The sequence below is a fragment of the Cheilinus undulatus genome, linkage group 3 (genome assembly GCF_018320785.1).
Source record: "Cheilinus undulatus linkage group 3, ASM1832078v1, whole genome shotgun sequence".
NCBI classification, from domain to species: domain Eukaryota; kingdom Metazoa; phylum Chordata; class Actinopteri; order Labriformes; family Labridae; genus Cheilinus; species Cheilinus undulatus.
This window is the reverse complement of record NC_054867.1, coordinates 7,165,689-7,193,081: the sequence shown is the minus strand read 5'-3', so window position 1 is coordinate 7,193,081 and position 27,393 is coordinate 7,165,689. Positions and strand designations below refer to the sequence as shown.

The window sequence follows — 27,393 nt, the reverse complement described above, 5'->3', positions numbered from 1 at the left end:
CTCACCAAACCTTGTGCATGCATTAGAGCTGCAGGGCTCTGAAGTAGAAGAGCTTGGTTGCTAAACTGGCCTGACTGCAGTCCTGACTCTTCATCCATTGGCAGCATTACAGCCGTTTTCATTCACAGAAAGGGTGGACGAAGCAACAGGGCCCACTAAATGACGCTATGATGACAATTCTCCCCTTTATATCAGTGCTATGTAAAATATCTGCATATCCATTGTATCAACAAAAGAGCAGAGGATGGATCCAAAAAACATCCAATGCAGGGATAGATCATCCCCTAAAGTGCAGTTAAATCCATCATCAAGAAACAGAAGGAATATGGCACATTTGTGAATCTGCCTAGATCAGGACTTCCTCACAAACTGAGTGAGTGTGCAAGACGGAGACGAGTGAGAGAGGCCACCAAGACACCTATGACTACTCTGAAGGAGTTCCAAGCTTCAGCAGCTGAGATGGGAGAGACTCTGCAGAGATGCTTCTCTACACCCAGACCTAGAAGGCTTGTGAAGGTTGAGGGTTAATTGAATGCGTCAAAATACAGGAAAATCCTTGAGGACAATCTTAATCAGTCTTATTCAGAAGTATGGCTTGGGAGAAGATTCATTTTCCAGCGAGACAATGACCCAAAACATACAGCAAGAGCCACACAGAAATGGTTTTAAGACAACAAGGTGAATGTTCAGGATTGGCCAAGTCAAAGCCCAGACCTTAATCCTATAGAGAATATGTGTCTGGGCTTGAAAAGGACTGTTCACACTGAATCCCTGTGCAACCTGATAGAGCTTGAGCAGTTTTGCTGAAGAATGGAGTAAAATTGAAGTGTCCAGATGTACAAACCTGACTGGCACAGACTCAGTGCTATGATTGCAGCCAAAGCAGCATCTACTACATAATGACATGAAGGGGTTGAATATCTATGCAGTCACTTATGTACATTACATATTTTTATGTAATTGACATTACTTAATCTGTATTTACTTTAACATTAAAGAGTTTTTGTTTGGTGCCCTGGTCTAGACAGATTTACACATGTGCCATATTCCTTCCATTTCTTGATGATGGATTTAACTGAACTCTATGGGATGTTCAGTGCCTTGTGTTTTGGTACCCATCCCCTGACTTATGCTTTCAATATTATTTGCTCTGAGGTGCTTGGAGAATTCTTTTGTCCTCATGCCAGGAATACTAGTTATCCGATGACTAGACTTTGCAGACACAGGTGTCTTTATATTACAGTCACTCCACTCAGGTGATCCCCATTTCACTTATCATGAGAACACTGGCACCAGCTGGCTGGGCCCTTGTTGAACTAGGTCAGTCTCTTTAAAGGGGGTGAATATTTATGTAATCACTTGTTTTGCACTACATATAACTGTTCAATAAAATCTGTTTTAACTTTGACATTAAATTTTTTTTTTCATTTTTTGTCAAAAGAGCCAAATTATTTGACCATGATTGATTTGTAAAATCAATATAAGGGAAAATAAAACATCTAAGGGGGTTAACACTTTTTATAGGCACTGAATGATATTTCAGCCATACATACTGGCAGAAAATTTCGTATCTGCTCAAACAGATATCACATATTGTGCATTTCTCTGTTTTCTTTCTGGTAATTACAGCATGAACTTCAGTGTTTTGGACATCATAAAACTGTGTTTTACCTTACACACACAGTGTCCCAACTTTTTAGGAAACTGCATCATAGAATATTTATTTTGCAGTGTGAAGGATCACTTAACATAAATGACCAACTCCTTAAGATGTCAATATAAATGGATTCAGAGATTTCTGCAGTTGAACAAAATCGATTTGTTCTGCAAATGCCACTGTGATTTTTTCTTAATAAAAAGTTATTAAGAAATTCTGTGATAAAATGTTTTTTTGTGCAATATCCAAAACATTAACATTGCTGCTGCTTGCAAGAAGTGTTGCCTTTGAAATGGAGCTCAGCGAAAGTTCAAGCAGAAAGGTTTCTGCTCATTCTTTAGTCACCACTTGTTCACATCTCTCCCTTTTTCATTCTTTCTCTCCTCCTGCTGCGGTGATCAGCTGATTATGGGCGATCAGTCTCTTAAGCACTCAGTTAATCAGACTCTGTCACAGCCTCATTTAACCAATCATCATGCACCTGTCAGATTTTAAATCTGTCATTCTCTCTGCCAGTTGTTCTATGTGGACGCTGCAACCCTCCTCCACCCCAGCCACCTCCATTCAGTTAATCAGTGTCTAGTCCAGATCCTCACAGGTCTCTTGCTCATCTTTCTCTGGATAGCTCAGTCTCCTCCTCCTCCATTCCACCTCACTGGTTCCTGCGCTAGCTTCTCAGAAGTCGACTCCTCATCTGATCCTGCATCTCGCAACGCCGCCACACAGGGGGGTATCCGATTCCTGCCGTTTTCCTCACTTCCCCGTCAAGTGCATGAAGTCATCACAATGGAGTCTAATCACCAAAGACTTGACAAATTTGCACTGTAAATTTGTTAAATAAATTATTATTAAGCTCGTATCAAATCTCTCCTGATTGAAATGGGTTAGAGACAGACATCTCAAATACAGATTTCTAGTTTTAGCTGGATTATCTATTCAAGAAGTTACATAATCATGCTTTTCTCTGCAAATTGGCTGAACCAAATCATAACTTTAAATAGCAGCTTAACATTATTTCCATCAGAAGTGGAAGTGAAGCGTAGAAATATAGAAACAAACCATTCAAAAGAACAGAAACTTTCCCCTAAAACATCCACTAAGTTGAAGATGAATAAGAGAGCAAGAGAGGCCTATCTATGTAAAAATAAATTTAATTTCAAAGTACATTACAACATGTAAAGTAAAAGGCAAAAAAGAGGCATCCCACAGATATCTCTTGAACATAACACCAGCTTTAGATGAGTGTAGAGGTCTGTCCTCTCACATATTGTTCTGGAAACTTCTCTGCACAGTCTCATAGCAAACCAAGCCTCCTAAAATCCTCCTTATTTCATTTTAAGTGACAAACTCAAAGAACTTTCTTCTCTTTGGTGGTTTGGATTAATTGTGCTTCTTGTTTGGACCACTGTGGTACAAATTAACTTACAATGCTGGGAAAGGCAAAAGGAAATAATAAACTTCTCTACACAATCGTGAGTCTTGTGATTTTTTCTCCGTCTCCACACAGCTTCTACTGAGTGGATGCTGGGCATGATCAGTATTCTGATAAGAAATTTCTGTACAACCAGTCTTTGAATAAAGCTCTTTGAGATTTTGACTTAAAAAAGCAAGGCAAACTTTGAGGGAGGGAAGCTTGTCGGGTCCTTTCAAAGTCAAGTTTGTTTATAAGAGGATGAGCACCAAAGCATCTTTGTGTCTCATGAATCATGCGAATGCTTTTGTAAAAAAAAAAAAAAAAAAAAAAGGCATTTTCAACTTCATGTAATTTCACAAATGCAACAAAAGAGTTTGGCCTTTTCTACAAAAATGGTTCTGATTCTTTTTGGGATTTGATAGTGGATTGTGCCTTTATGCTTCAACAGTTGGAAACATTTTCTTTCAACTTTCATCAGGATAAGCAGAATAATATTTTAGATCACTGATTTAAAATTGTTTCACAAACTTTTTGGGGTTTTTTTTTCATCATGAATAGAGAAAAAATAAACACCATTATTCCTGTTTAAACCAGAAAACAATCCAAATTCTTATCCAATGACTAAAAGGCAGACTTCCCCCCTGCCTTAGACCATCTGTACGCTGGTGTCACACAGAGATGTCCTTTTGCCTTGCATGTTCAGTGTCCAAGGAGCCAAACTCCTCAAAACATCAGAGCACTTGCAAAAGTCTTTCATGCTTCAGAGATGCCTCTTGATTTTGAGGAACAGTCGTTGGAGGCCTGCCTTGAAGAGTAGATCTCATCCTACTCCTCGTCAAAGTCTCACCGCCGACTTATTTGTCTCGAGCTGCCTCCGTGCATTTTGGCACAGTCTCGTCTGTCATGTGAACTGTGTCTTCCCTGTGAAACAAAGAGAGAAATCAATGTTACTGTCAATTCAAACAACATCACTGTGAATCTTTAACAGGACTTCAGATGTTTTCATGGCTGCCTCATGGACATAGTCTTAGTGCAGATACTCAGTTTTCCTTTAAAGGATATCTCCATGCATGCAGTGAATGATATGGCACCTATAAATAAACTAAATCCCAACACAGAGATTAGAACTTGAGCATGGACAGAGATCTGTGCAGTTTATTCACCCTGCTGTGTCCCATGACCTTCAACTAAAGAGGAACAGACTTATTCACAGTGTGAGAAACTCAAACTGATTATTTAGTCTTCAAACACATTTAAAAATGCACCTATGGTAATATTATTCTAATAAAATAAACGGGACTTAAACTCTTCATTCTGATGTTAAAACAACTGGACAATATAAAAGAAACACTGCTGAAAACTGACAGTGTGTTGATTTTGATATGACAGCACATTGATTAGAAAATGTTCAGAGCATGGATTGCTTCACAAAATTTTTTACCAGCACTGACCTGCCTATCGTCTTTCACGCTGAATCCCGTTTATAAATTAGCCATTTTTATTTTCATTCTAGTAAATGAACACTAATTGTGGTCAGTCATAAGTTGCCAAACTTTTACATCAATATTTGGGTTTTACAGGAATATTTGGCACAGAAAATATACACAAAATGTTTTTAATTCTTGGATTATAATACTGCACAATCTCTGATTCCTTATTGTGAGGAACGATCCTGCAAGGACAATAAAGGTTGAAAGTGTACCATAAACCAGCGGTTCTCAGCTTGTTTACCTCCTTAATGAGAAATTACATGAAAGTGTTCAACTACTCAAACTTATCTAGTAAAGCATGCTTCAGCTTTGACCCTTGACAGAACTAAATCAGACTAGTCATAACAAAAAAATCATTAAAAAAAAAAATCCCATTCCATCATTTGGTACTCTCTGAAAACAGCTTCACAACCCAGTTTTGGCTCCAGCTGAAAACCACTGATAAACAGAAGCAATGCTTTAAATGTCCTGAATATTAACACCTCTGAGGCATAAAGAAAACTAAAATAACAATACATGTCTTTAAGGGTTGACCAGAAATATATACAGTGCTTAACACATTTATTAGACCACCCTAACCCTAATCAAAGTAAAGTTTAAGCTATGCCACAGCTGCCCTAAATTAACAGCATTGGTAATTACCAAAATCATTTTTTATGTTTCTGCAATGGTTAATACACCAATGTGTAGAAGCTCTTTAACCCAAATGATATTTTTAATGCTAAAATATCATTATTATTGTTATCCATTAATTTTCTAATTTACAGATTTACAAAAAAACTGAAAAAATAGTAAAGCACATTATTACTTCTTGATTAATATGTCAAATTATAGTTATTTACTTGCATTCCTGAACAGAAGAGTTAGTTTTAGTGGCTGAATGTTATGCTTGATTCATTTCTGACTTCTCAGAGAAGCCCAGTGAGCCGGCTCAAATTTGGGTGAATTCAGTTTGAAATCCCTCATTCCTGTTCAAAATGGTAAAACATGGAGAGCTCACTGAAAATGAAAGAATCTGCATTAAAGCACTTTATGATGCTGGATGGTCTCTGAGACAAATATGACAGGTGGTCTAATAAATTTGTTAAGCACTGTATTTCCTAAAGAGATATCAGGTAAGACAATGTCCTTCATACCAAAATAGCTGATTTAATAAATAGATGCCAGGCCTGATACTCAGTATTGTAGTGTTTACAGTAATACTGCAGGATGGTGCAGAAACTAATGATAGTTTTGAAGTGTGCATTTTTCAACTCAGAACCCACAAATGTTAAGTAGCATAAAAAACTCTAGTTTGTTCAGTCATGCCTTAAAAAACAGTATTTTCCAAAAAGGTTCCTATTTTGAAAATCAAGTGACTTCTACAGAGTGCAAATACAGTGGCAATAATGTAAACTCAAACGCCTCTCTGCAGGCTTTTTTGTAAATCCGTTGAATAATCCGTAAAACAAAATGAACTGCAGCCTTTAATGCAGTTATGCAATTGCACGGTCTGGCATTGACAGTGCAGTTAGAGCAATGGTGCAGCACACTAGTGTACTGTAAGAACAACTAACATGGCGACTAGTCAGGGTACACCATGCTTCTCACCCAATGACAGCTGGGATAGGCTTCAGGCCCATAAGACCCCGAATGGGATAAGTGGCAAAGAAATTGGATGGATGGATGGATGGATGGACGGATGGATGGATGGATGGGCGATTTTCCTAAATTATCAAAATTTGCAGGCAAACACCCGTACACTAAACCACTAAACACCTGTCTAAATTGCCCAAAAAGCTGGCAGCATTTGGAAATGTGGGTGGAAATGTTGAGGAGGAATCCTTGTCAGTCCCATCCACTTTTCCACTGTTGCCAAATTATTTGTGCAATTACTGTGCTCTCTTTGTCTTTCTTTTGGTTAAAAATATTCCCAGAGATCATTACAGCTCAGTACTTCTGATAAGCTGAAAGGACTGAACAGTTAGTGACAATAACTGAATTGTGATTTGTATTTCTAATACAGCCATTGTGATTTAATGTACGATTATTTTTAAGTTCCTCATCTTGTGTATTATTAAATACAAGCAAAAAATCATTATATATTATAACCAGCATAATGAGATATATTACACTAGGAATGACCATTTTGAAAAAAATATGTTATTGCAATTATTTTGGCTCATATTGCGAATTTGATATCAACTGAAGGGGATGATGATTCATTTTAAGTTAGAAAAACATCTGCAAAACGCAGGATTTTTGTAAAATATTCTATAAAAAGGACACAAATGTTTGTATTACATGGAGAGCATCAAAACTCTGCTGCAAAAATGTATTAAATTGGTATTTTACACATTTCAGGCTAAAGAAATACTGCACTGTCTGCTACTTGAAATTTGCAAAAGACCATTCTGAGATGTAGCCTAGTTTTCCATTAATTGTCCAGCCCTATAAAATATCATTAAAATAACAGAAATTTTTATCAAATTGAAATACACGGTAAGAGTTTAGGAAAATTTTAAAGCTGTGGAGTTGCTGCCATTTTTTTACAATTTGGTGCTGGAGTTTGTCTGCCACTTTAGATAAAATGAGTAAGACTTTTATTTTTGTTGCTATTGTGTCAGACAGCTTCTTCAATTTTACTGCAGTCATATCGAAAGTTTTAGGCCAAGTGTGTCCAAACTATGGCCCGGGGCCAGATGCAGCCCTATTTTTGATTGGCCCGCAGCAAACTCTAAAACAGAAAATTAAATTTGGCCCATATTAAAGTGTGAAGCCTGTGCTTAACTTTATTGCACTTTTTAGTTTCAGCACAAGGCAGTGCTACCATGTTTATTCTGTAAACAAACATTCTGACAAGTAAATATTTTGATTAATAACATACTGATGGATTATCACAGCAAATAGCAGCACCAGTAGCATTTCAAGGGCCGAGCTGGTGGTAGCCATCGCCAAACGGGCCCTTTGAAATCTGATTGGCTCCCCAAAATGCTGAAAATTACAGTCTATTTGCCCTGTCAGCCATTAAAAAGCCATTTAGCCTTACTCAGTCACTAAATGTGTAATAACTTAAATTGTATTAGTCTTACTAACTTAAAAAATGAATATGAAAGTGGCCCCACTACCCTGATATATTTCTGTAGGTGGCCCTCTGTAGAAAAAGTTTGTTTTAGGCTAATTTTGGTATAATGAGAACCATTTGTTATTGGGGAAAAATTAAGGCTGCATATATGCCTGAAATGGAATCTGGTCCACATTGCCCAGCCCTAGTTGGAGCACATCAATCTCTTTTTACCCCTTTCCGCTGGTTGCTGAGGCAGAATGTGCAGATAGTCCGGGGCTGTTTGCCGTCTTTGCCCCCCTTCAGCTCCTTGTAGACCGCGGTGAGACACGGCTGTCCGTCCTCCCTCCCGTCCCCGACCACCAGCACGTTAGCTAGGTGAGAGATGTAGCTGGACGCCAGGCGCAGAGTCTCGATTTTGGACAGTTTCCTGTCCACTGGCTCGGTGGGTATCAGTGTCCTCAGAGCCGTGAAGGCCGTGTTCACGTTCTGGGTCCGGTATCTCTCCCGGGCGTTAGCGGCGTTTCTCTGCCGCACCACCCCGCCGGACTCCCGCCGGTATCCCTCCGCCTGAGCCCCGCAGCAGCCGTAGCTCTGGTCGGAGCTGCCGTCGCTCTCGCTGCGGTTTCCCTCCTCATCGTCCGATATCAAGGTGAGGTCTGCGGGGTAGGAGAAGGGATGTGTGGACACCGGCCTCAGCATGGTGAAAGCCATCATCACAGAGGAGAAAAAGTCCTTTACTTCCGCGGAGAAAACAGCAGCATGCAGAGAAGAAGCGCGTCAAAGCAGCTGTAACTCCAGCCTTCAACCAGCAGAAGTCCTCGGTTGGTCAGACTCTCACTTCAGGATGGTCCAGTCTGTGTTTGTCTTCATAGCAGGGAGGGCTCTTATATCAGCTACAGTAGCACCTCAGCTGTGAGGGGAGGGCTGGGCGCACTCATGAGCTCCCACTCTCCCAAATGTTTTGGTTTACAGGCTTCATTTGGGTGGACCAAATTACTTTCACCAAAATGACTTTTTATTAGCTGAGAGCAAACAGGCGAGGCTTTCACTAATGGGCTTCTTTAGAGCAACTTTTGGGATGTGATGTAGTACAGTCTCCCAACCATTTTTCCTTGGAGCCCCCCCACATGTACCTAAGAAAAAGCGACGCCCCCCCCAGGACCCAAGAGACAAGAAAAAGTGACACACTGCTGCCAAAAATCAACATAGATTTTGATTGTTTTACTGATAAAACCCTAAAAGAGGCCTATGCAGGCTTTTCTTATCAAAAGACCTTTGTGTAACTGCTTTATCATGGTTTTAGTCAATATTTGCAAATCTAGTTATTGCGTCCTCTGAGCAGACAAAGCTTTAGCACTTCCTGCTCCCTTGTCTGAAAGTTTATGGGATTTTTGACTGAATTTTAGGTTAAATGCCTGAAATAAGATCTGTGGTGAACACGAGCTCAAGAGAGTCTAACAATTTATCCTACAACATAAAATACGTCTTAAAGTGTTCTGCCTTTGAATTGTATATTTTTTCACGTCTTAATAAAGGCGGTTGCTAAAGGACAGCTAACAAGGACTGCAGTGTTTGTTGGGACCATACACATCATCACCCCCAAGCACGGCAACTGAGCCTGCCACTCGTATCCTCGGCGATGATGTTAAAAAGCTTTTTACTTTCGTCAGTTATATTTATGAACTAGATATGATGCTTATATTATCAATTTATGAAGATTATGAACAAAACACGGATGTTTCAAAATTTTTATTGGACACAGGTGTTATTTTCAGCAATGATCCAGAAACCCATTGAAAATTCCCTTAGGCTCGCTGCCGAGGGAACCCGTGCGCTGCTCACTTCCGGGTTTTGCCTACGAGATTCCATCATGGCTGCACCACTCTATATGGAAAACCACGAAGAAGGAGCTGCTGTGTTTACTGTGTTACTAAAAATAAAAAAAAGAGGGTAAGGATATGGTCCGTACGGCTGCTCAGTCAGGAGAAATGAGACGGGGTGGAGTATATAGCCTACTTGTGCGGTCAATGCGAGCGATAGATGAGGAAGTACACCATTTTTCTTCTTTTCCAACTGTGTGTGATATTTTAAGCCAGGAATGATTGTCTGGCTGTCTCTGTGATCCTTTAATGAAGAATCATTCAGATGTTTATATTTTCTGACCTCTGTAACTAGTATATCTTCAAAATCAGCCATCTCGGCGTCTGGCGCCTCTGCATCTGTAAAAATTTCGGAGACGTGCGCTGAGAGGCTTGTCTGAGGATTTTACATCATGTTTGACATGCAGACACTCGCGACTTCAGATCGGATGTGTCAAGCATTAACAGGCTTTACATTTGTCAGTAATGCATGGTAATAGGAATTAAGACTCTTTGCAGTGATTTGGATCATTTGGCTCAGATCTTACGGCTCTCAAATAACTCCTCAGTTGAAGACCAGTTTGGCTTCTAATGACCTGCTAAATTTAGCAATGTCATGGCATATGACTGATGTTTGTGCTGGAAGTTTACTCCAACTATGCTTCATTTTTTAAAAATCAATGAAAATATGCAGTTACTTTTGGAAATTTACTTTCTCCCCAAAACACCTTGCAGACCAGAAGAAATCTGCTCACTGGCTGGGCTGAATGACACACATGATATAAAACATTAATGTTACACCATAAAGCATGAGTTTCTAATGCACGGTGAGCCTGTGGAGAAAAGATCATCCATACTAATTAATAACATAACACACAGACACACACTGCAAATATAAAAATAATCAAAGTCATAGTTATAATGATTTAAAAAAGGCTCCCGAACAGGGCCCGGATCTTATCAATTATGTAAAAGAGCTGGCTCTCTGAAGCTATGAACCTCAACTTTAGGGCAGTGGTGTAACAGGTTACTGCTGCTATCTGAGTAATGACATTACATTTACTGTAAAACACTAGGCTTGTTACTTGCCTTACTGTAAATCCTCAATCTATGTGTGAAGTTGGAGCATGGAGAAAACAAATCAAGCCTCCCTTTTGCACACTCACGCAACACTCACTGATCCAGGCAATGAGCAAATTAACATGAGTCCATGGAGTAAAGAGAGGGAAACAGCAAAGTGGTTTAAATAACGAAAACTTTAGATGCGTGGAGATATGAACACTATTTTGGATTTATTTGCGTAAAAGGACAGGAAGGTGGCTGTGGAGTGTAAACTCTGCCCAAACTACAACAAACTCTCTGTCTGTCATAAACTCTGCATCGAATCTTTTCACCTGCAATGGCAGCAATGCCAAGCTAGTACCTTTAGACCCGAGAGCCTGAGTGAGCCTCTAGCTTGGTTTTTAACAACAATGACAGGTAAAGCTGAAATAATCAGGCTTGTGGCAGGCTGGCAACACAAACATATGTATTAGCCCCGAATTGAACCATTTTTCCCAATAATTAGCACTAATAGGAACACAGTAGTAACTGAGTGGTTGCATTGCATGCTTCATAATCTTAAGATTACTATTTTGATCAGGGATCCCTCTTTCTGATTGGTTTATTTACTACTAAACTGTCAAATGGTGGATCAATAAATAAGCATTTCAGAAAATTCAAGAATATTTCAGACACTTTCAGAACATAAAGATGAAATTTGGCACTATTAAAATGTTAAATTCAGACTTATTCCTAGTAAAATGTCTAATAAATAATAGCATTTACCGAATACTGTCAGTTTGAATCTACAAATTACCTCAAAGTAGTATTTATTTAGATGTTCTGGAATAGTATGGATCGTCACATCCACTAGTTATAGTATTTGAATAAAGGACTTAAAAAATGGACCAGGTATACGGCTTTAGATGTTACAAAGATTGTGTGACCTGTGTCCGTGCAGCCTGCAGATTGGCCACAAAGATCAGCACTCTGGAATTTCCTCTCAGATTCTGGACTTCCTTTCAAAAAAATCTCCTTCAGCTTTGCAAGTTTCCCACCACTTCATTAAATTGTAAGACCCCAAAAGCTGTGATCGTGAATACTTGACATATCCGTGTCTTCCAGGAGAAATGAAGGGGATTAAGATTAGAAAATTTCTTTATGCAATTGTTTCTTACAACAGTGAACATTTACCAGGATAACATTCTCTTAAGAGGCACAGATTATGAGTCTTTAATATACCTGCATATAAATAAAGAGTATTTGTAGCTGATGTGACCACAGAGCAGACTCCTGTCCTCAGTGAGTGATTCTTTGCTCCATATTTGCCCCGTGTCACTCTGTCTGATGGCTGAAGTGCTGTGGGTAAATAAACACTCAGCAGATGCTGGAGGTGATCAAGCCTGAACTTTCCCTGTGGAAAGAAAGCAAATGGCTTCCAGATTGAGCGGTGCTGGAGGAGGAGGAGGAGGAGGAGGGAGGGAGGGGCCGACTGCCGGAGAGGGTGTCATCAAAGAGCCTGTTTTTACAAACACAACCCCTCGACACATCAAACCGGGGCCCTGGCGGCCCCTGGCCCCCAGCTCAGCTGCACCAACAACAGTGACCTGTGTGGACCCTGGTTCAGCTCATAAAGTGGGACACCATGGTGTTTTACCACGCGTGGCCAGCCAGCAACACGACCCCGCTGCACTCTCTCTCCCCCAGCACCACCAGCACGTCACAGTTTGGAACCGTAAATACTTTAACCCCCCAACCCCTCGGCCCCTACATCCACCGAAAGGAATGCCATTAAATTCCTTATGGGGGTTTTAAAGTGCTAATGAAGCGTGTTTTACTCAATGGTTTTTGAGTCTGATAGCAATATCATGGAATAAAACTTCTAAAATCAGGATTAGAAAATGTTGTTGGATAATATCCGTTTCCAAAATCTCCCAAAAATGTCTAAAAGAAGGTTTAGATGCTTCCCAAAGAAATCTTGAACACCATTCTCAACATGCGATGCAGTAACGATACGATACAATAACCATATGGCATGGTACAGTGCAATTTGGTTTGATGAAATATAAAATGAAAAATGGTAGAGAACTGTCTTTATGTCTATAGTCTCCCATTGTTTTATGGACTCGAGCTTGCATAACAGAAGACTAGGGGGAATCTAAGGAAAAGAGGGCTCGCCTGTTTTTACCATGAGCCATGAGCTTCTCTCAGTCATAAAAAGACAAAGAAAAACATGTAAGTTCACGTCAGTAGAATATTTCTACAGCGTGTTTCTTAATGACCCTGATGAAGGCCACAAGGCAAAATGCGCCTTTCTAAACAAGTTGTTCTTTGACCTATTAGCGAAGCTTTCTCTTTCCACATCAGTGGAATATGTCATAGTACACCAGTGGTTTGTGAATTTCAAAATTAAAGCCCAGTTTAGCATTTTCTTTTAGGAAATTCCCTCATTTGTAGAATGTTTTTATTCTAAAATTTTCCTGGCTCAGCTCGACTCTAGGATCCTTGCAGATCACGTCACCCAGCAGCAGAGAACTCCAGTCGGGGGGGCAAGTAGTGATTTCTGCATGGAGAAACTCTACCAAAAAGGCCATGTTTTGAGCTGTTTACCACTAAGGGGGGGTCCCGAACCCCACGTTGAGAACTTCTGTTTTAGAGGGTAAAGCTAAGGAATTGTTCTAGAAATTTTTTGGATGATAATTGCAGAATGCAGGTCCATTTAGAGCTGTAAAGTACTAACTTTCCTCCATTCCTATTCATTCCTAAAGGCTAACCCCCACTTCCTAACCCCTAACGGACATTCAGGATGATTGCAAACAACCTTTACAATGGATCGACTCACTTTGTGTAAAAGTTCTGAAGAAAGAAAGGGCTGTGCCTGTAGGGAGATGCAGCCAACACGCAGCACCCACATGCCTATGAGAGCTGTGACGGTGCCAGAGCAGACACATGGAGCAGCTGCACGCAGCAGAAGACACAGCCAATCTGAAATAGGCGTGGATGTTAAAGCGGGCCTGCGTACCAGTGTGGTGGGCGGTGGGAGCTAGCAGAAAGGCAGTGGTTCTGGGGCACTGAAGCTAACTGTCAAGCCTGCCTGATGTCACGAGAGCAACAAAATACCAGTGAAAGAAAAATCCTACTTGATAACCCTGGTGATGAGACGGTTTGGTTGCTCAAGCCAATTAAGACAGGCATAATGAGGTTTAGGGTTTTTTCACTTGTTGCTCATCCTTTCCTAGACTGCATATTCTGATGTTATGTATCCCTCCTCAAACCTTTACCACTTTAAGATCATTGAAAGTACCTTTGCACAGTTAGAGTTTTTAATCCAATAACAGGGTTATAAAAACACTAAGCTGATGAGTGACTAGACAGCTGCTCATGGTCAGTATTATTCTTGGGAAAGATCCTTACTGGAGTGAATTTTGAGACTTCTGGCTTTCAGCTGAAATGAAAATATTTACTGCGCTGTTCAGAGCAGTACAATGAAATAGCGTGTGAATTTAGAAATCGGTATAAATGAAGATTTTTTTTCCCCTGCCATCAATGTGTGATCATTCTGTTTAACACATCTATTTCCTGCTTTCACAGCTTTTCATCCACAAAGTGACATGGGGCCGGTCTTTCTTTAAAAAAAACCCATGCATGCAAATTGTACTTCCCTTTAACCATGATGCATTTAAAATTGGAGTGAGATATCTAATAGAACTCCAGATGCGAGACAAGATAAAGACCACGCAGATTTTCCAACATGAGGCGGTGTGCCCCCCTCTTCCGCATCCCCCACCGTACAGCACGAGGTGACGAGACGATGAGTGCATGCTCCGTCAGTGTGAGCCGTCTGCTGGGAGAAAAGTGTGGTCAGATAACTTGACTCATCGGAAACAGCTGCGGAGGAGAGAAAAGAGACTCCTCCTAGCAGCCAGCTGCAGGCTGCAGCAAACTGCCACTAGTGATTTATGTGTGTGTTTTTGTGTGTGTTAGTGCTTCATTAGAAGTGACAGAAGTGACACGACAAAGAGTGGGAGGGGTGTTTGGAGTCACTTAGACTTTAATATACATGAGAACAGTGTCCACAAGCTTTGTATTATAAAGTTAAGCAAAGAAATGGAATGAATCCAAAACAATTATAGATTTTTAACTTTAGCGTTGAGCCTTTTTTGGCCTAACATTTCACTGAAGTCCCTGAATTTTAGAGGATAGTACACTGCAGGCTTCAGTGGTGCAGTGGTTAGTGCTGATGCCTCACAGCAAGAAGATCCTTGATCTGGATCCCTCAGACAGGAGCTTTCCATGCGTGTGCTCCCTCACCTCAGACTTCTATCTCCAGTCCATCACGGCTGTACTGCAGGTTGACTGCTTGCCCCACCGTCCGTCAACGCCCATTGACTGCATTTGCAGTGCAGGAGCACAGAGCAGCACCGCCTGACTGCTAGACTCGTGAGACCGAGGAGTTTCGTAGTAGTTACAGGACCACACCTGGACGTGCGAGAAGAAACTACTTCAGTGCTGTAAAACATAACAAACACAGTTGGAAAGTTTCCATATGTATACACTATATTGCCAAAAGCATTCACTCACCCATCCAAATAATTGAAATCAGGTGTTCCAATCACTTCCATGGCCACAGGTGTATAAAATCAAGCACTTAGGCATGCAGACTGTTTCTACAAACATTTGTGAAAGAATGGGTCGCTCTCAGGAGCTCAGTGAATTCCAGCGTGGTACTGTGATAGGATGCCACCTGTGCAACAAGTCCAGTGGTGAAATTTCCTCACTCCTAAATATTCCACAGTCAACTGTCAGTGGTATTATAACAACGTGGAAGTGATTGGGAATGACAGCAACTCAGCCATGAAGTGGTAGGCCAAGTTAAATGACAGAGCGGGGTCAGTGGATGCTGAGGCACATAGCATGCAGAGGTCACCAACTTTCTGCAGAGTCAATCGCAACAGACCTCCAAACTTCATGTGGCATCGGATGCAGTGGTGTAAAGCACCCTGCCACTGGACTCTAGAGCAGTGGAGGCGTGTTCTCTGGAGTGACAAATCACGTTTCTCCATCTGGCAATCTGATGGACCAGTCTGGGTTTGGCACTTGCCAGGAAAACGGTACTTGTCTGACTGCATTGTGCCAGGTGTAAAGTTTGGTGGAGGGGGGATTATGGTGTGGGGTTGTTTTTCAGGAGCTGAGCTTGGCCCCTTAGTTCCAGTGAAAGGAACTCTGAATGCTTCAGCATACCAAGAGATTTTGGACAATTCCATGCTCCCAACTTTGTGGGAACAGTTTTGGGATGGCCCCTTCCTGTTCCAACATGACTGTGCACCAGTGCACAAAGCAAGGTCCATAAAGACATGGATGAGAGAGTTTGGTGTGGATGAACTTGACTGGTCTGCACAGAGTCCTGACCTCAACCTGATAGAACACCTTTGGGATGAATCAGAGTGGAGACTGAGAGCCAGGCCTTCTCGTCCAACATCAGTGTGTGACCTCACAAATATGCATCTGGAAGAATGGTCAAAAATTCCCAAAAACACACTCCTAAACCTTGTGGAAAGCCTTCCCAGAAGAGTTGAAGCTGTTATAGCCACAAAGGGTAGACCGACGTCATATTAAACCCTATGGATTAAAAATGGGATGTCACTAAAGTTCATATGCAAGTCAAGGCAGGTGAGCAAATACTTTTGGCAATATAGTGTTTTTTTTTTTGTTTGTTTTTTGTTTTTTTTCAGTTGGACCGTATTAACATCGTCTCCTTTCCCCCCCATGTGCTTCCGCGGCTCGTTTTGTTTTGGTGTTGGATTTCCTTTATCTGGTTCTCATGCCGTGACTTCCTGTCATTGATACAGAGGACCAAAATAATGCTGGGCATGAACAGGACCGTGGTCCGAAACCACCTCTTTTGGATGGGACCAAGGTCCAGCTGTTTGATCAAGGCCATGGTCCAGAACATTTCACAGTGTTTGGTTTGGATCAAACTGAAAAGTCTGAGAGTCCAGACCAACAATGTAGGTATAAAAGCCCCCTAAGTTGGTACGTGAGTGAATATTTGTCTGCCTCTGTACATCAGTTCATATGTACCCTCCTCCTCCAATTAACACTGATATCAGCTCCAGCCCTGCCTATGTGATACTGATGTATGAGTGCACTGCAAAGCCAAGATAAAAATCCAATCAAGCCTCAAACCTTAAGCCTGAAATACCTCAGTACACTTATTTTAAACCACATTTAAATGAGATTTAATTGCAAATAGGCCTCAACTAAGAGGCAAGATGATCAGGAGTGTTATCACTGTCCTTCAGGTTATAATGTGTTCAGTGTTGTCGCTTGTTTTAAACCATGTTTTTGACATGTTTGCCATACTACACTTTGCAAATGTTCTGTTCCTATCATGTTCTACTGATGATTAGATATTTTGAGCATGATTTCTGCAATCTCACACCTGAATTGAGGTGTCCTTTAACTATCCTGGACTTGGGATGAGCAAAACATTGGTTTAAAGACTGTTAGCAGGTAGACAGGCTGCAGCACTGTTCATATGATACTGACTCAGATCATTCCAGCAAACCGCTGACTGTACACCTTGTTCCAAATTATTATGCAAATTGGATTTTAGTGTCACAAAAATTAAATTTTTTGTTTTTCAGTGAAACTCATGGATGTTATGTCTCAGGGCTCTTTGGATCACTGAAATCAATCTCAGACACCTGTGGTAATTAGTTTGCCTGGTGAGTCCAATTAAAGGAAAACTACTAAGGAGGATGTTCCACATTTTAAGCAGGCCACAGGTTTGAGCCTTGAATAGTGCAATGCCCTGGACAAGGTTTAAAAACATTAGATATTTCATGAATAACTAATTCACACAGCAGATGTCTGAGGTAATCATACCCCTTTTGTCAGCCTGCAGATCAAGGTTTTTATGGTTAACTAAAACTAAATAACTAAAACTAAAATTCAAAAATCATTTTAGTTAATGGAAACTAAATAAAAACTAAGCTCTACCAAAAAAAAAAAAGAAAAACTAACTAAAACTGTATAGTGCACTTACAAAACTAACTAAAGTAAAATAAAAATAGAGACAAAATATCCTTAGTTTTAGTCTTTGACACAACCATACTGACTGGCACAGAGACCCAAGTCTTGGGAGTGTAAAATTGCCTGATTTGAATGTTTGAGACTTCACAAAGTGGTAGTTTTACATCTGAAATTGTATTCAAACATCATCTTTAGATAAATAAAATAATACGTGATGAGTAGCCTGTCAGAATATGTTTGTAAAAATGTATGTTGTTCACTCATTCCTGACATGCACCAAAAAAACTAAAACTAACACTAAAACTAATTAAAACTAAACTAAATCGAAGCATTTCTGCAAAACAAAAACTAAAATTAACTAACAAACCTGCCTTAATAACTGATTAAAACTAAACTGAAATTAAACACAGAAAATTAAAACGAAATGAAAATAAAAACTAATGAAAAATCCAAAACTATTATAACCCTGCTGCAGATCACCAGAGTAAAATATCTGCAATTCAAAATCAAGTGAAAATGAGTTTCCTGTGAGCTGATTTCCTTTAACTTGGCTGATCTTCAACAGAGCTGGGCATTGTGCTGAGGTTTTGAAAAATAGTGATTTTATTTTTAAGTTGAGACTCTGCTTAAGATAATATAGCTTATATCAATTTAGTCATCAATGGGTTAAAATAACTCATCCATCCATTTTCTATACCACTTATCCCAGCTGTCATTGGGCGAGAGGCGGGGTTACACCCTGGACTGGTCGCCAGTCAATCGCAGGGCTGACATATAGAGACAGACAACCAGGCACACACACATTCACACCTACGCCCAATTTAGAGTCACCACTTAACCTAATGAGCCTGTTTTTGGTGGTGGAAGGAAGCCGGAGTACCTGGAGAGAACCCACACGTGCACGGGAAGAACATGCAAACTCTGCACAGAAAGGCCCTGACTGGGAAGTGAACCAGGGACCTTCTTGCTGTGAGGCAACAATGCTAACCCCTGCACTGCTGTGCAGCCCCAGTTCAGAAACATTAAAACACTTTTTCCAAACTTTACCTGGTCAGTGCCCACACCCAGCCTTAGTCTTCAGGCCTTTGTGGGACAGACAGTAACAGGTTGATGGACCTTTAAATACCAGGAGGAGAGTAAAAAGTTCACAGTTGAAAGATTTCTTCTTTCTTTCTTTCTTTCTTTCTTCTGTCTGATTTTTTACAAAGTTGCAGGAATGATTTGGGTGGTTAGAGAAGGTTTTCTCTATTCCTCTCTCTATATTTTGAACAAAATACTCCACTCCTGATGGGGTTTTCACCATTAGAGCTTGATAATTAATCTGGAAAAGAGGGGGTTTGACTGGACTGGCCCAGTACGCTCCCTGAGGGTTTGATGTCTGCATGTTTGAGGGTTGAATGTTGATTTTTTTAAACTGAGCAATAACTTGGATGAGTTTATGAATGAGTGGGCTGTCAGGGAGTTCCTGTGTTCACTGAGGAAGGACGATGGCTCTTTGGGCTTGATCTTTCAGGATGACACACAGTTTAAATTCATGATTTACAAATCATAAATCTTTAAATCATAAATTTATTATGAAACAATTTCTTTAAGATCTATGAGAATGTCTGATTCAGTTGTTGGAAAGCCAAAGCCTGTCTTTTGTTCTTCAACCCTCTTGGTTAATAGATGTTACATTAATGTTCCAGTTTGCCTGAGCGGCATCTTGCTCATTGTGCTAACACTTTCAATGTAATCCTATTTATTCAGTCTCAGACATATCTCATCATTTTGTTCTTTAATATTTGGCAAAATCCGATCGCTACAAGCTGACGGTAATCAATGTTGGGTACAAATCAGATTTTTATTCATCCAAGGTTCAGCTAAATACACACCGTTGTTTTAAATCATACAGCACAACTTTACAGACATAATCATGTTTTCTGTTGGGATGGCTGTAAAAATTAGTTCACTTGTGTCGCCAGGTTAGCTCACATGTCTCATGTCCAGAGACTGAAGTCTTAGGAATGGGCAGACAGGTCTCACCCAGGTCTTCAGCTCTTTTACTTTAAGTCATTTTCTGCTTTGTTTACCCAGTTTTCAAGTCTAGCTACTATCCTTGATAAAGGCATAAAGATCAGAAATAGATCCTAAGGAGAGAAAAGAAAAAGGAGAGCCCACTGGAGGGCGCTGTCCCAGCCAGAGCGCCGCCTCTCCATCCAATAAAGCTCCTGTCTGTTCTCCACTTAGCTGCTTTGTTTCGTTGTTGTTTGTCAGTGAAGCACCACATCATATTTGTTTACAGTGCCAAACTAGCTTGCACAAGCTTCCCTAAAAAAAAAAATCTGCATTTTTTACAAAGTATTCTTCTTCTTTGTTGTGTTTTGCTGATCTGGCCATAATTGTTGGCCTTTCTAGTGGTGCTGCAACATTTGGAAAGGCTTCCTGCAGAAATATGAATGAATGAACACAGAGTTCAGGCCGAGGCTCTGTGTTTGGACTTAAGTGTCTGATAATGAAGACCAGGGGTGGGCAACCTGTTGGCCCAAGGGCTGGAAGCAGCCCCCCTCCTCACTCAAAGTGGCCCTCAAATATTTAAAATGTAAACAACAGGAAAAAGTAGCAAAATAAATCTGCCAAGAAAATATGAAAAGCAGACATATTTTCATAATAAAAACTTGGATTTGTGGTATGTGGCCATTTCTCTGTAGGGAATTAGAAATCAAATTTTGTTTATATGGAACAGGTATAATGCATAAGAAAAAATACAACTTTGAATCTAGTTTCCTTTAGAAAAAAAAAATTCTGAATGTTGCATTGAAGTGGTGAGCTGAATGTTTATAAAAGTAAACTAAAGAAACATCAATGTAACTTAGCTTTTACCAGTATCTACCCTGTTTAATGCAACCCCAATTCCAAAAAAGGTTGGGGCACTATGTAAAATGTAAATTAAAACCGAATGCAATGATTTGCAAATCTCACCTCACAGTAGAACATAAACAACATATCAGATGTTAAAATTGAGACATTTTACCGTTTCATTAAAAATGCAAACTCATGGGGCACAGGTGGCAGAATGGATAAGGTGCGCACCCCATGTGCGTGGGCGGCACAGGTTCAAATCCGGCCCGAGGCCCTTCACCACATGTCTCTCCCCGTCTCCAACTCTATCCACTATCCTCTCCTCTATCAAATGAAGGCACAAAATGCCCAAAAATAAACCTTTAAAAAAATGTAAACTCATTAAAAACAACACATTTAAAACCATGATGCGCCAAATGTTTTCTCATGGTAAAGGTCTGGACTGCAGTCAGGCCAGTTCAGCACTCAGGCTCTTCTTCTGTGAAGCCATGTTGTTGTGACAGATGTGGTATGTGGTTTAACATCGTCCCGCTTCAATAGTCAAGGCTTTCCCTGAAATCTCTTTCTGGATGGGCCTCTACATTACCTTTCAGCATTGGTAGTGTCTTTCCAGATGTGGCAAAGTAGGCATAAGGGCTATGATAAGTTTGCACCAATACAAGCCAGACAACACCACCTAGGGACTTTCACCCAAGGAGTTTTACCCAGTTCTAAAGATAAGAGGCAAACACAGGTGCACTCTACAAGGAAGACAGACGTGGTTCAAAAAGCAACTCAAAAATTTATTTAAGTTTAAATGCAAAAATATATTAATGTAACTGGAAGTGGCTGGGGAAAGAAAAGAGGAGTTAGTAATTGGCAATGAATTTTAAGTCAAATTTATGGAAAGGATGTATCAAAATTTTATTACAATTTATTCTTTTTAACAATTGGTCTTTAATTAATGAAACACTTCCAGGTGAAGCAACTAAAAACAAAAAGGGAAGGCGGGGTGAGTGGAAGCTAGCAAGGGGGAGGCAGTCTACCAAAGGAAGTGTCCCAGGAGTGCACTTACCCACCACACGTGAACTCACTGCAAAACACGGCAAACAGGTGCAGACTACTGTGTCCCAGTGCGCCTATCACTACAACCAAAAGGTGCAGGGAACCACCCAGAGTGCCTAGCCTCCACCGCTAGCCAGCAACCACTGCACTGTAAGGGACAAGAAAGAAAGAGTTACACAAAAGAAATAGTTAAACCCTATATAAAACCAGTTGGTCCAGCTAAAAAGGCCTATTTTAATTACAATTTGATAAAATGCTGCCAAAACAGAACAAGCAAACTACAGCAAAACTAAGGCAAAACTAATGGCTAAACAGTAGGCAGAACAAGACAAAACTAAGGACACAACAAGACAAAACTAAGGACAAAACTAAGGACAAAACAGCAGCTGATCGTGTCTGAAATAAAAAAACCAAAATCATTTCGCTGTCATAAAAGATGTAATTATTTCAGACACTTCCTGTTGACAATATGCAGCTTCTCATACCTGCCCAAGTAGCTACATTTACCCAGCTGTCCACTGATCCCGCTTAACACCACTACAAAAGACAGATACAAATGTTAACTTCCATTGAAACAATTAAAATATGTTCAGCAATGTTCTAGAGCAAACCTTGATTCAATGGACACCAAGATGACCAGGTAAAAGTGCACAACCAGGAAGGAAACTAAAACAAACACAATTTGACTAATGATTAAAAGGTTTAAACTCAAAGTAAACTACAGACTAAAATTACCAAGGCCACATTACCTACCTCAGGTCTGACCATGTGGCAGCCACCAGGCAAAGACAAAGGAGAAAGAGGCAGCTAACCTGCCACAGGTGGCTTAAGTAGGCTCTGCCAATCTGGAGGGGCAGGAGTTGACCTACTTTTGAGAGGCTGCACAGCTCACAGCCTCTGCACTCAGTTTCTCTCTGCTACACAGACATGTAAGCTGCCCACGCCACAGGCACTAACGCAACCTCATACCATCAGAGATGCAGGCTTTAGGACTGTGTGCTGATAACAAGCTGGATGCTCCCTCTCCTCTTTAGTACGCAGGACACGGTGTCCGTGGTTTCCAAAAAGAATTTCAAGTTTGGATTCATCTGACCACAGAACAGTTTTCCATGTTGCCTCAGTCCATTTTAAATGAGCTTCGGCTCAGAGAAGATGGCGATGTTTCTGGATCGTGTTCACATATGGCTTCTTCTTTCCATGATACAGCTTTATCTTGCATTTGTTGATGATACAGTGAACTGTGTTGACAGAATGATTTCTGTAAGTGTTCCTGAGCCCATGCAGGGATTTTTTTAATGGAGAATCATGTCAGTTTTTATTGCAGTGGCACCTGAGGGCCCAAAGACCACGCACCCTGGACATTTAACCTACAGCCTTGTCCCTTGCTCACAGAGATTTCTTCAGATTCTCTGAATCTTTTGATATTATGGACTGTAGATGGTGGAATATTCAAAGTTTTCACAATTTTATGTTGAGGAAAAATGCGTCTCTAAACTGCGTCCTATACACCCAGTCATGTTACTGACCTGTTGGCCCTAACTAGTTGCAAAATGCTCTTCAAGCTACATTTCCTTAGTACCTCTTATTATTTTAGCCTTTAACTGTCCTGTCCCTATTTTTCTGAGATGTGTTGCTGTCATCAAATTCTAAATGAGCTAATATTTTTTCATGAAATGGTAAAATAAATCCAATTTAACATGTGATGTATTGTTTATGTTCCATTGAGAATAAAATAAGGTGTTATGAGGTTTGCAAAGTATTTCATTTTGGGTTTCTTACATTTTAAACCAGGGGTCATCAAGAACATTTACACAAGGGCCAGATTTAGTCTCGACAGAAACTCTGGGGGCCAGACTTTCAAGTACACAAAAATTAAATAAAAATTTTGGTCTAGCTTACAAATTATTATAGTAGTATTGTATTTTCAAAACACAGGACATTTATAGGCATTACCAGTGAGATCTATCTCTATTATATAATGCAGCAGGACTAAAGGAGACAGGCCTGACAACAGAATTGGCTGGGCCCCTGAAAATCCCAGAGAATGGGCCCTCCACAATTGTGATTCAATACCAGTATTAACTCATTTTAACCCCTTGTTGTCTCTTTAACCCAATTTTAGCCATTCTTTAAACCCTTTGAACCACTATTCCTGTGCATTTTATCCACTTTGTGCCACTCCTATCCATTTTTTTTGCCACTTTTCTTCTATTTTTGCCACTTTTTCATTACATTTTTAACAAAGTTGCAACTTTGAAACAATTTTTTTGCAACTTTTCACCCAGTTTCTGCTTCTCTTTAACCCCCTTTTACAAGTTTCCTACCAATTATTTCCCTTGGGTGCTACTCTTGAACCCCTTTTCACTAATTTGCCAGGCTACTTCTGCTGCATTTTTGCCATTTTTAAATTTTTGATACTTTTTTTGCCCCTTTTTGCTTCCTCAACCCAATTTTTGCCAATCTTTAACCCCTTTAAACCACTTTTCCCGCATGTTTTGTCCCCTTTGTGCCACTCTTTTATCCATTTTTGCCACTTTTTAACCCATTTTCATTGCTTTGTTGAACTATTTTTGTAATTTATAACCCATTTATGACCCTTTCTGCCCCTTTTCCCCTCTTTACCAATTTTTGCCATATTTGAACGTCTTTTCACCACTTTACCTGGTCATTGTTGCAGCGTTTCTGCCAACCTTAACCCTAATTTTAAATAGCTACTAATTATAACAGTAAAATTTTGTAAAACAGATCAAATGTTGGGTCATTCTCGAATTATTTCAATATTTATTGTTGGTGGGGTGGATTTAACCGCTGCAGACACTTAAAGCCAAAGGATACTCTTAAAACCACAGCATCTTTTTTTCCTCCTTTTCTAAATTTAATAATCTTTTGGGGTCAGGACAGGAAGCTTTGGGGGGCCTGATATTGACCCCGGGCCGCCAGTTGATGATCAGCGTTTAACACGGTGCCTTTTTTGGAATTGGGGTTGTATTTTTACCTTTCTTTTAAAATTTTTTTCTTGTTTTTATCTTATTGACTTTTGAATATTTTAGTGCTGTTAGCTGTATTAATTACATTTTTATTAATTTTTCAGTCTTATGAAGCACTCTTGGCTGTGTTTTTATGTATGAAAGTTGCTTTATAAACAAAGCTAAGTAGAGTTCAGTTCAGTTGAAAAGGTAGATTAGGTTGAATTGTCTTGAGCTGGTTAAATTTAGCATTTTTTTTATTGAAAATGTAAAAGATGGTATGATAAATCATGTTGAAAACTTTATTTGTTCATTTTGTTGAATTTTATGTAATTATAATAATCTAAATCTAATAAAAAATGAATGTGAACCTTTTAGTAATGGAAGTGGTCTATCCCTGATGTAGACATTTAGAATTTCAGTCCACGCAGAAAATGACCAAAACATGAGTGAATCAGGCCACAATTCTCCAGTGGTAAATACAAGCAGGGCTGCTTCACAGCTACTGAAACCCCAGAATGGTACTAACACCACTGCCTTTTATTTGACCCTCATTGTGACCTGTAGATAACACTCGTCCATCCATCTTGCTCCTTTACTGTCTCCCCCACTTTCTCCCATCTTCTCCCTCCTGAACGCGCTGATCGTCTTTCACAGCTTTGACACTCTGAGCGACCAGGACAGGTGGGCCGCTGTGTCAGAGAAAGTTCAACAAATGGCCTGAGACTCATCCCACACTTGGTTAATTTCTGGTTTGAATTTTGCAATTTCTTCATTTGAGGATGACAAGTTTGACATGAAATGATATCACTGTAAACTCCACATGTGAGTTTTAGAGGTGTCGTTTTACGAGGTTACACTGTGAGGTAACACCAGGGCTAGAATAAACGCCCTGAGGCTACTTTATGAGGCTAATGTCTAGAAGAAGCAGGTGTTTCTTAATCCTACAGCTGATGAACTGGTGTGTCATCATCTCCCAGGAGGACGCCGTGAGGCCCCAAAGCAGGCAGAACATCAGGTCAGCTGCTGCAATACAGGAAGTTGACTCACACGCGATGATTCTTTTGGAGAAGCCCAGCGCTGCCTTTAATGTCGGACAGGCCAGGCTCCACGCTCCTTCAGCCCACGTCTGTCGGCTTCCTCAAGAGTCACCTGGGACCTCTGAGACAAGGCCCCGGCGGGTCAGCAGAGTTTATCGCACCGCAGACATCGACATGTTGGCTATAAAAGCTTGTCTGACATGATGTAACGGACAAGGCTTGGGACCTGATCAAGGCGGCTATAAAAAGGCTCATCCGTTTAGGCGTCGAGGTCATTCTGCCGGCTTTGGACACGGCGGTCATATCCTCCATGTTGATTGGCAAGCAGTGATGACCTGCAGTCATGCTCTGCTCCTTTGTCTGAGGAGGAAGTTTCATGTTTGCAGACATGTACAGTACAGAGTGATGGCTTATTTTTACGGCTATATCCTTCTCAGCGTCTGACAATAGAACTTAAAGAGGTCAAGAGAGCCATTTATCTTTGACTTGTCATTTTGTCCTCATGTGGAAAGATATTTAAGCTAAGGCTGACAGTGTCTACTTGATAAATGACTGAATTATTAACCAATGATGACTTTCTGATGGGTTGGCGTTGGCTCCGAAGTAGAGCAGGCTGTCGACCTTGCTGTAGGTTGGTGGTTTGGTCCCCAGCTACTGGAGCCAGTGAGGTGTATGTCTGAAAGTTACAACCAACGTCAACTTACGTCCTGTGCGTCATAAGGCCCCGTTTGCATTGCACACGGGTGTATCTGTTACGCCGAGGATATAGAGCGCGCTAAAGTTTCCAGAGTCAATCTACTTTCCAAAAACGGAACAAAAGGCAACGTTCACAAAAAATAAAAGAAGACAAAGGCAGCACATCTTACTGGATGATTAATGCAAGACAAAAGCGAGAGTCATCCAAAGGTTCCTCTCTTACAGGCGGGCTTTGTTTAACAAAGGAAGAGCTTTCACCTGAACTACATTGAGTGTTGTACAAAGTCACAGAGCTGTCCTGCTCATGGTTCCTGATCACATCTGTCATTTAAGTTTTGTTGTGTCAACATTTTATTTTCTGCATGCAAATTTTCTGGGTTTACTCGTTTCTCCACCCTGCAATTACTCTGATACCAGCTCACAGGAGGAATGACCTAAACCCAACCCTCCCCGGTGCATTTGTAAAGACTGATGAGTCATTACTGACGTACGAATCCTACTTTATACTTCCAATGTATAGTGAAGTGTCCATGTTTCTGTGTGGGAGATACTGAGTCCCAATAGCTGAGTATTTGGTTCACATGTAGGCAGGTATTTAAAATTGAAAATGGAGGTTCAGAGTCGTTTTTTTAGTTGGTAAAGAAAGATGAACTAAATTTTTTGCATATTATTATTTGTAAAAGTTTAATGTACATGTACAGGCTGAACTTTAAAGCTCTAAATCACTGATCATCAACTGGAGGCCCGGGGGCCGCATCAGGCCCCCCACAGCTTCCCATCCGGCCCCAAGAAGCTCGATTGAATTAAAAAAGAGTATAGGCTACTGATGTATCAGGGTATCTTTTCTGTCTTTCCTTTAATGACTCCTATGCAGATATTGAAGGAACACCAAAAATAAGTGAGACTGAAGCATTTCTTTTACTTCTTCTGCTTAATTTTTGATTATTTTTACAAAAACCCAACAACTATTAACGATTATTAGCAAATAAGATGAATGACAAACTTACTCAAAAGTCCATTCTTGACTAAAGCAGCAGATTTCTGCCTGTACACTTCTAATCAAAATTTTAAGAACAGTTGGAAAATGGCAAAAATTTACGTTTTGCACTGTTGGATCTTAAGAAAGTTATAAAAAGAGTTTCAAAATGCAAAAAGAAGAAATGAGATTGGGACAAAAAAAAGTTTGAGTAAGTAATTTATTGAAAACAGCAATTAAACTGAATAGACTGTTCATCAGCCGATCAAAAGTGTCAGGGAATACGGT

General features: G+C 40.3%; 1 protein-coding gene and 1 long non-coding RNA gene across 2 annotated transcripts; both read right to left on the bottom strand.

Moving 5' to 3' along the window:
- Nucleotides 1–2,867: 2,867 nt before the first annotated feature.
- On the bottom strand, nt 2,868–8,445 carry LOC121507177 (transcription factor 15-like). The gene is made up of 2 exons (XM_041783374.1): nt 7,839–8,445; nt 2,868–3,992 (listed from the first exon to the last, which is right to left on the bottom strand). The coding sequence occupies exons 1-2, from the start codon at nt 8,319–8,321 to the stop codon at nt 3,915–3,917; spliced, it is 561 nt and encodes a 186-aa protein (XP_041639308.1). The 5' UTR covers nt 8,322–8,445; the 3' UTR covers nt 2,868–3,914.
- A 13,418-nt stretch (nt 8,446–21,863) lies between these two features.
- LOC121528573 lies at nt 21,864–22,268 on the bottom strand. Its single transcript, XR_005993487.1, has 3 exons — nt 22,181–22,268; nt 22,039–22,093; nt 21,864–21,964 (listed from the first exon to the last, which is right to left on the bottom strand). It is a non-coding gene; the product is annotated as an uncharacterized LOC121528573 (long non-coding RNA).
- Nucleotides 22,269–27,393: the final 5,125 nt, after the last annotated feature.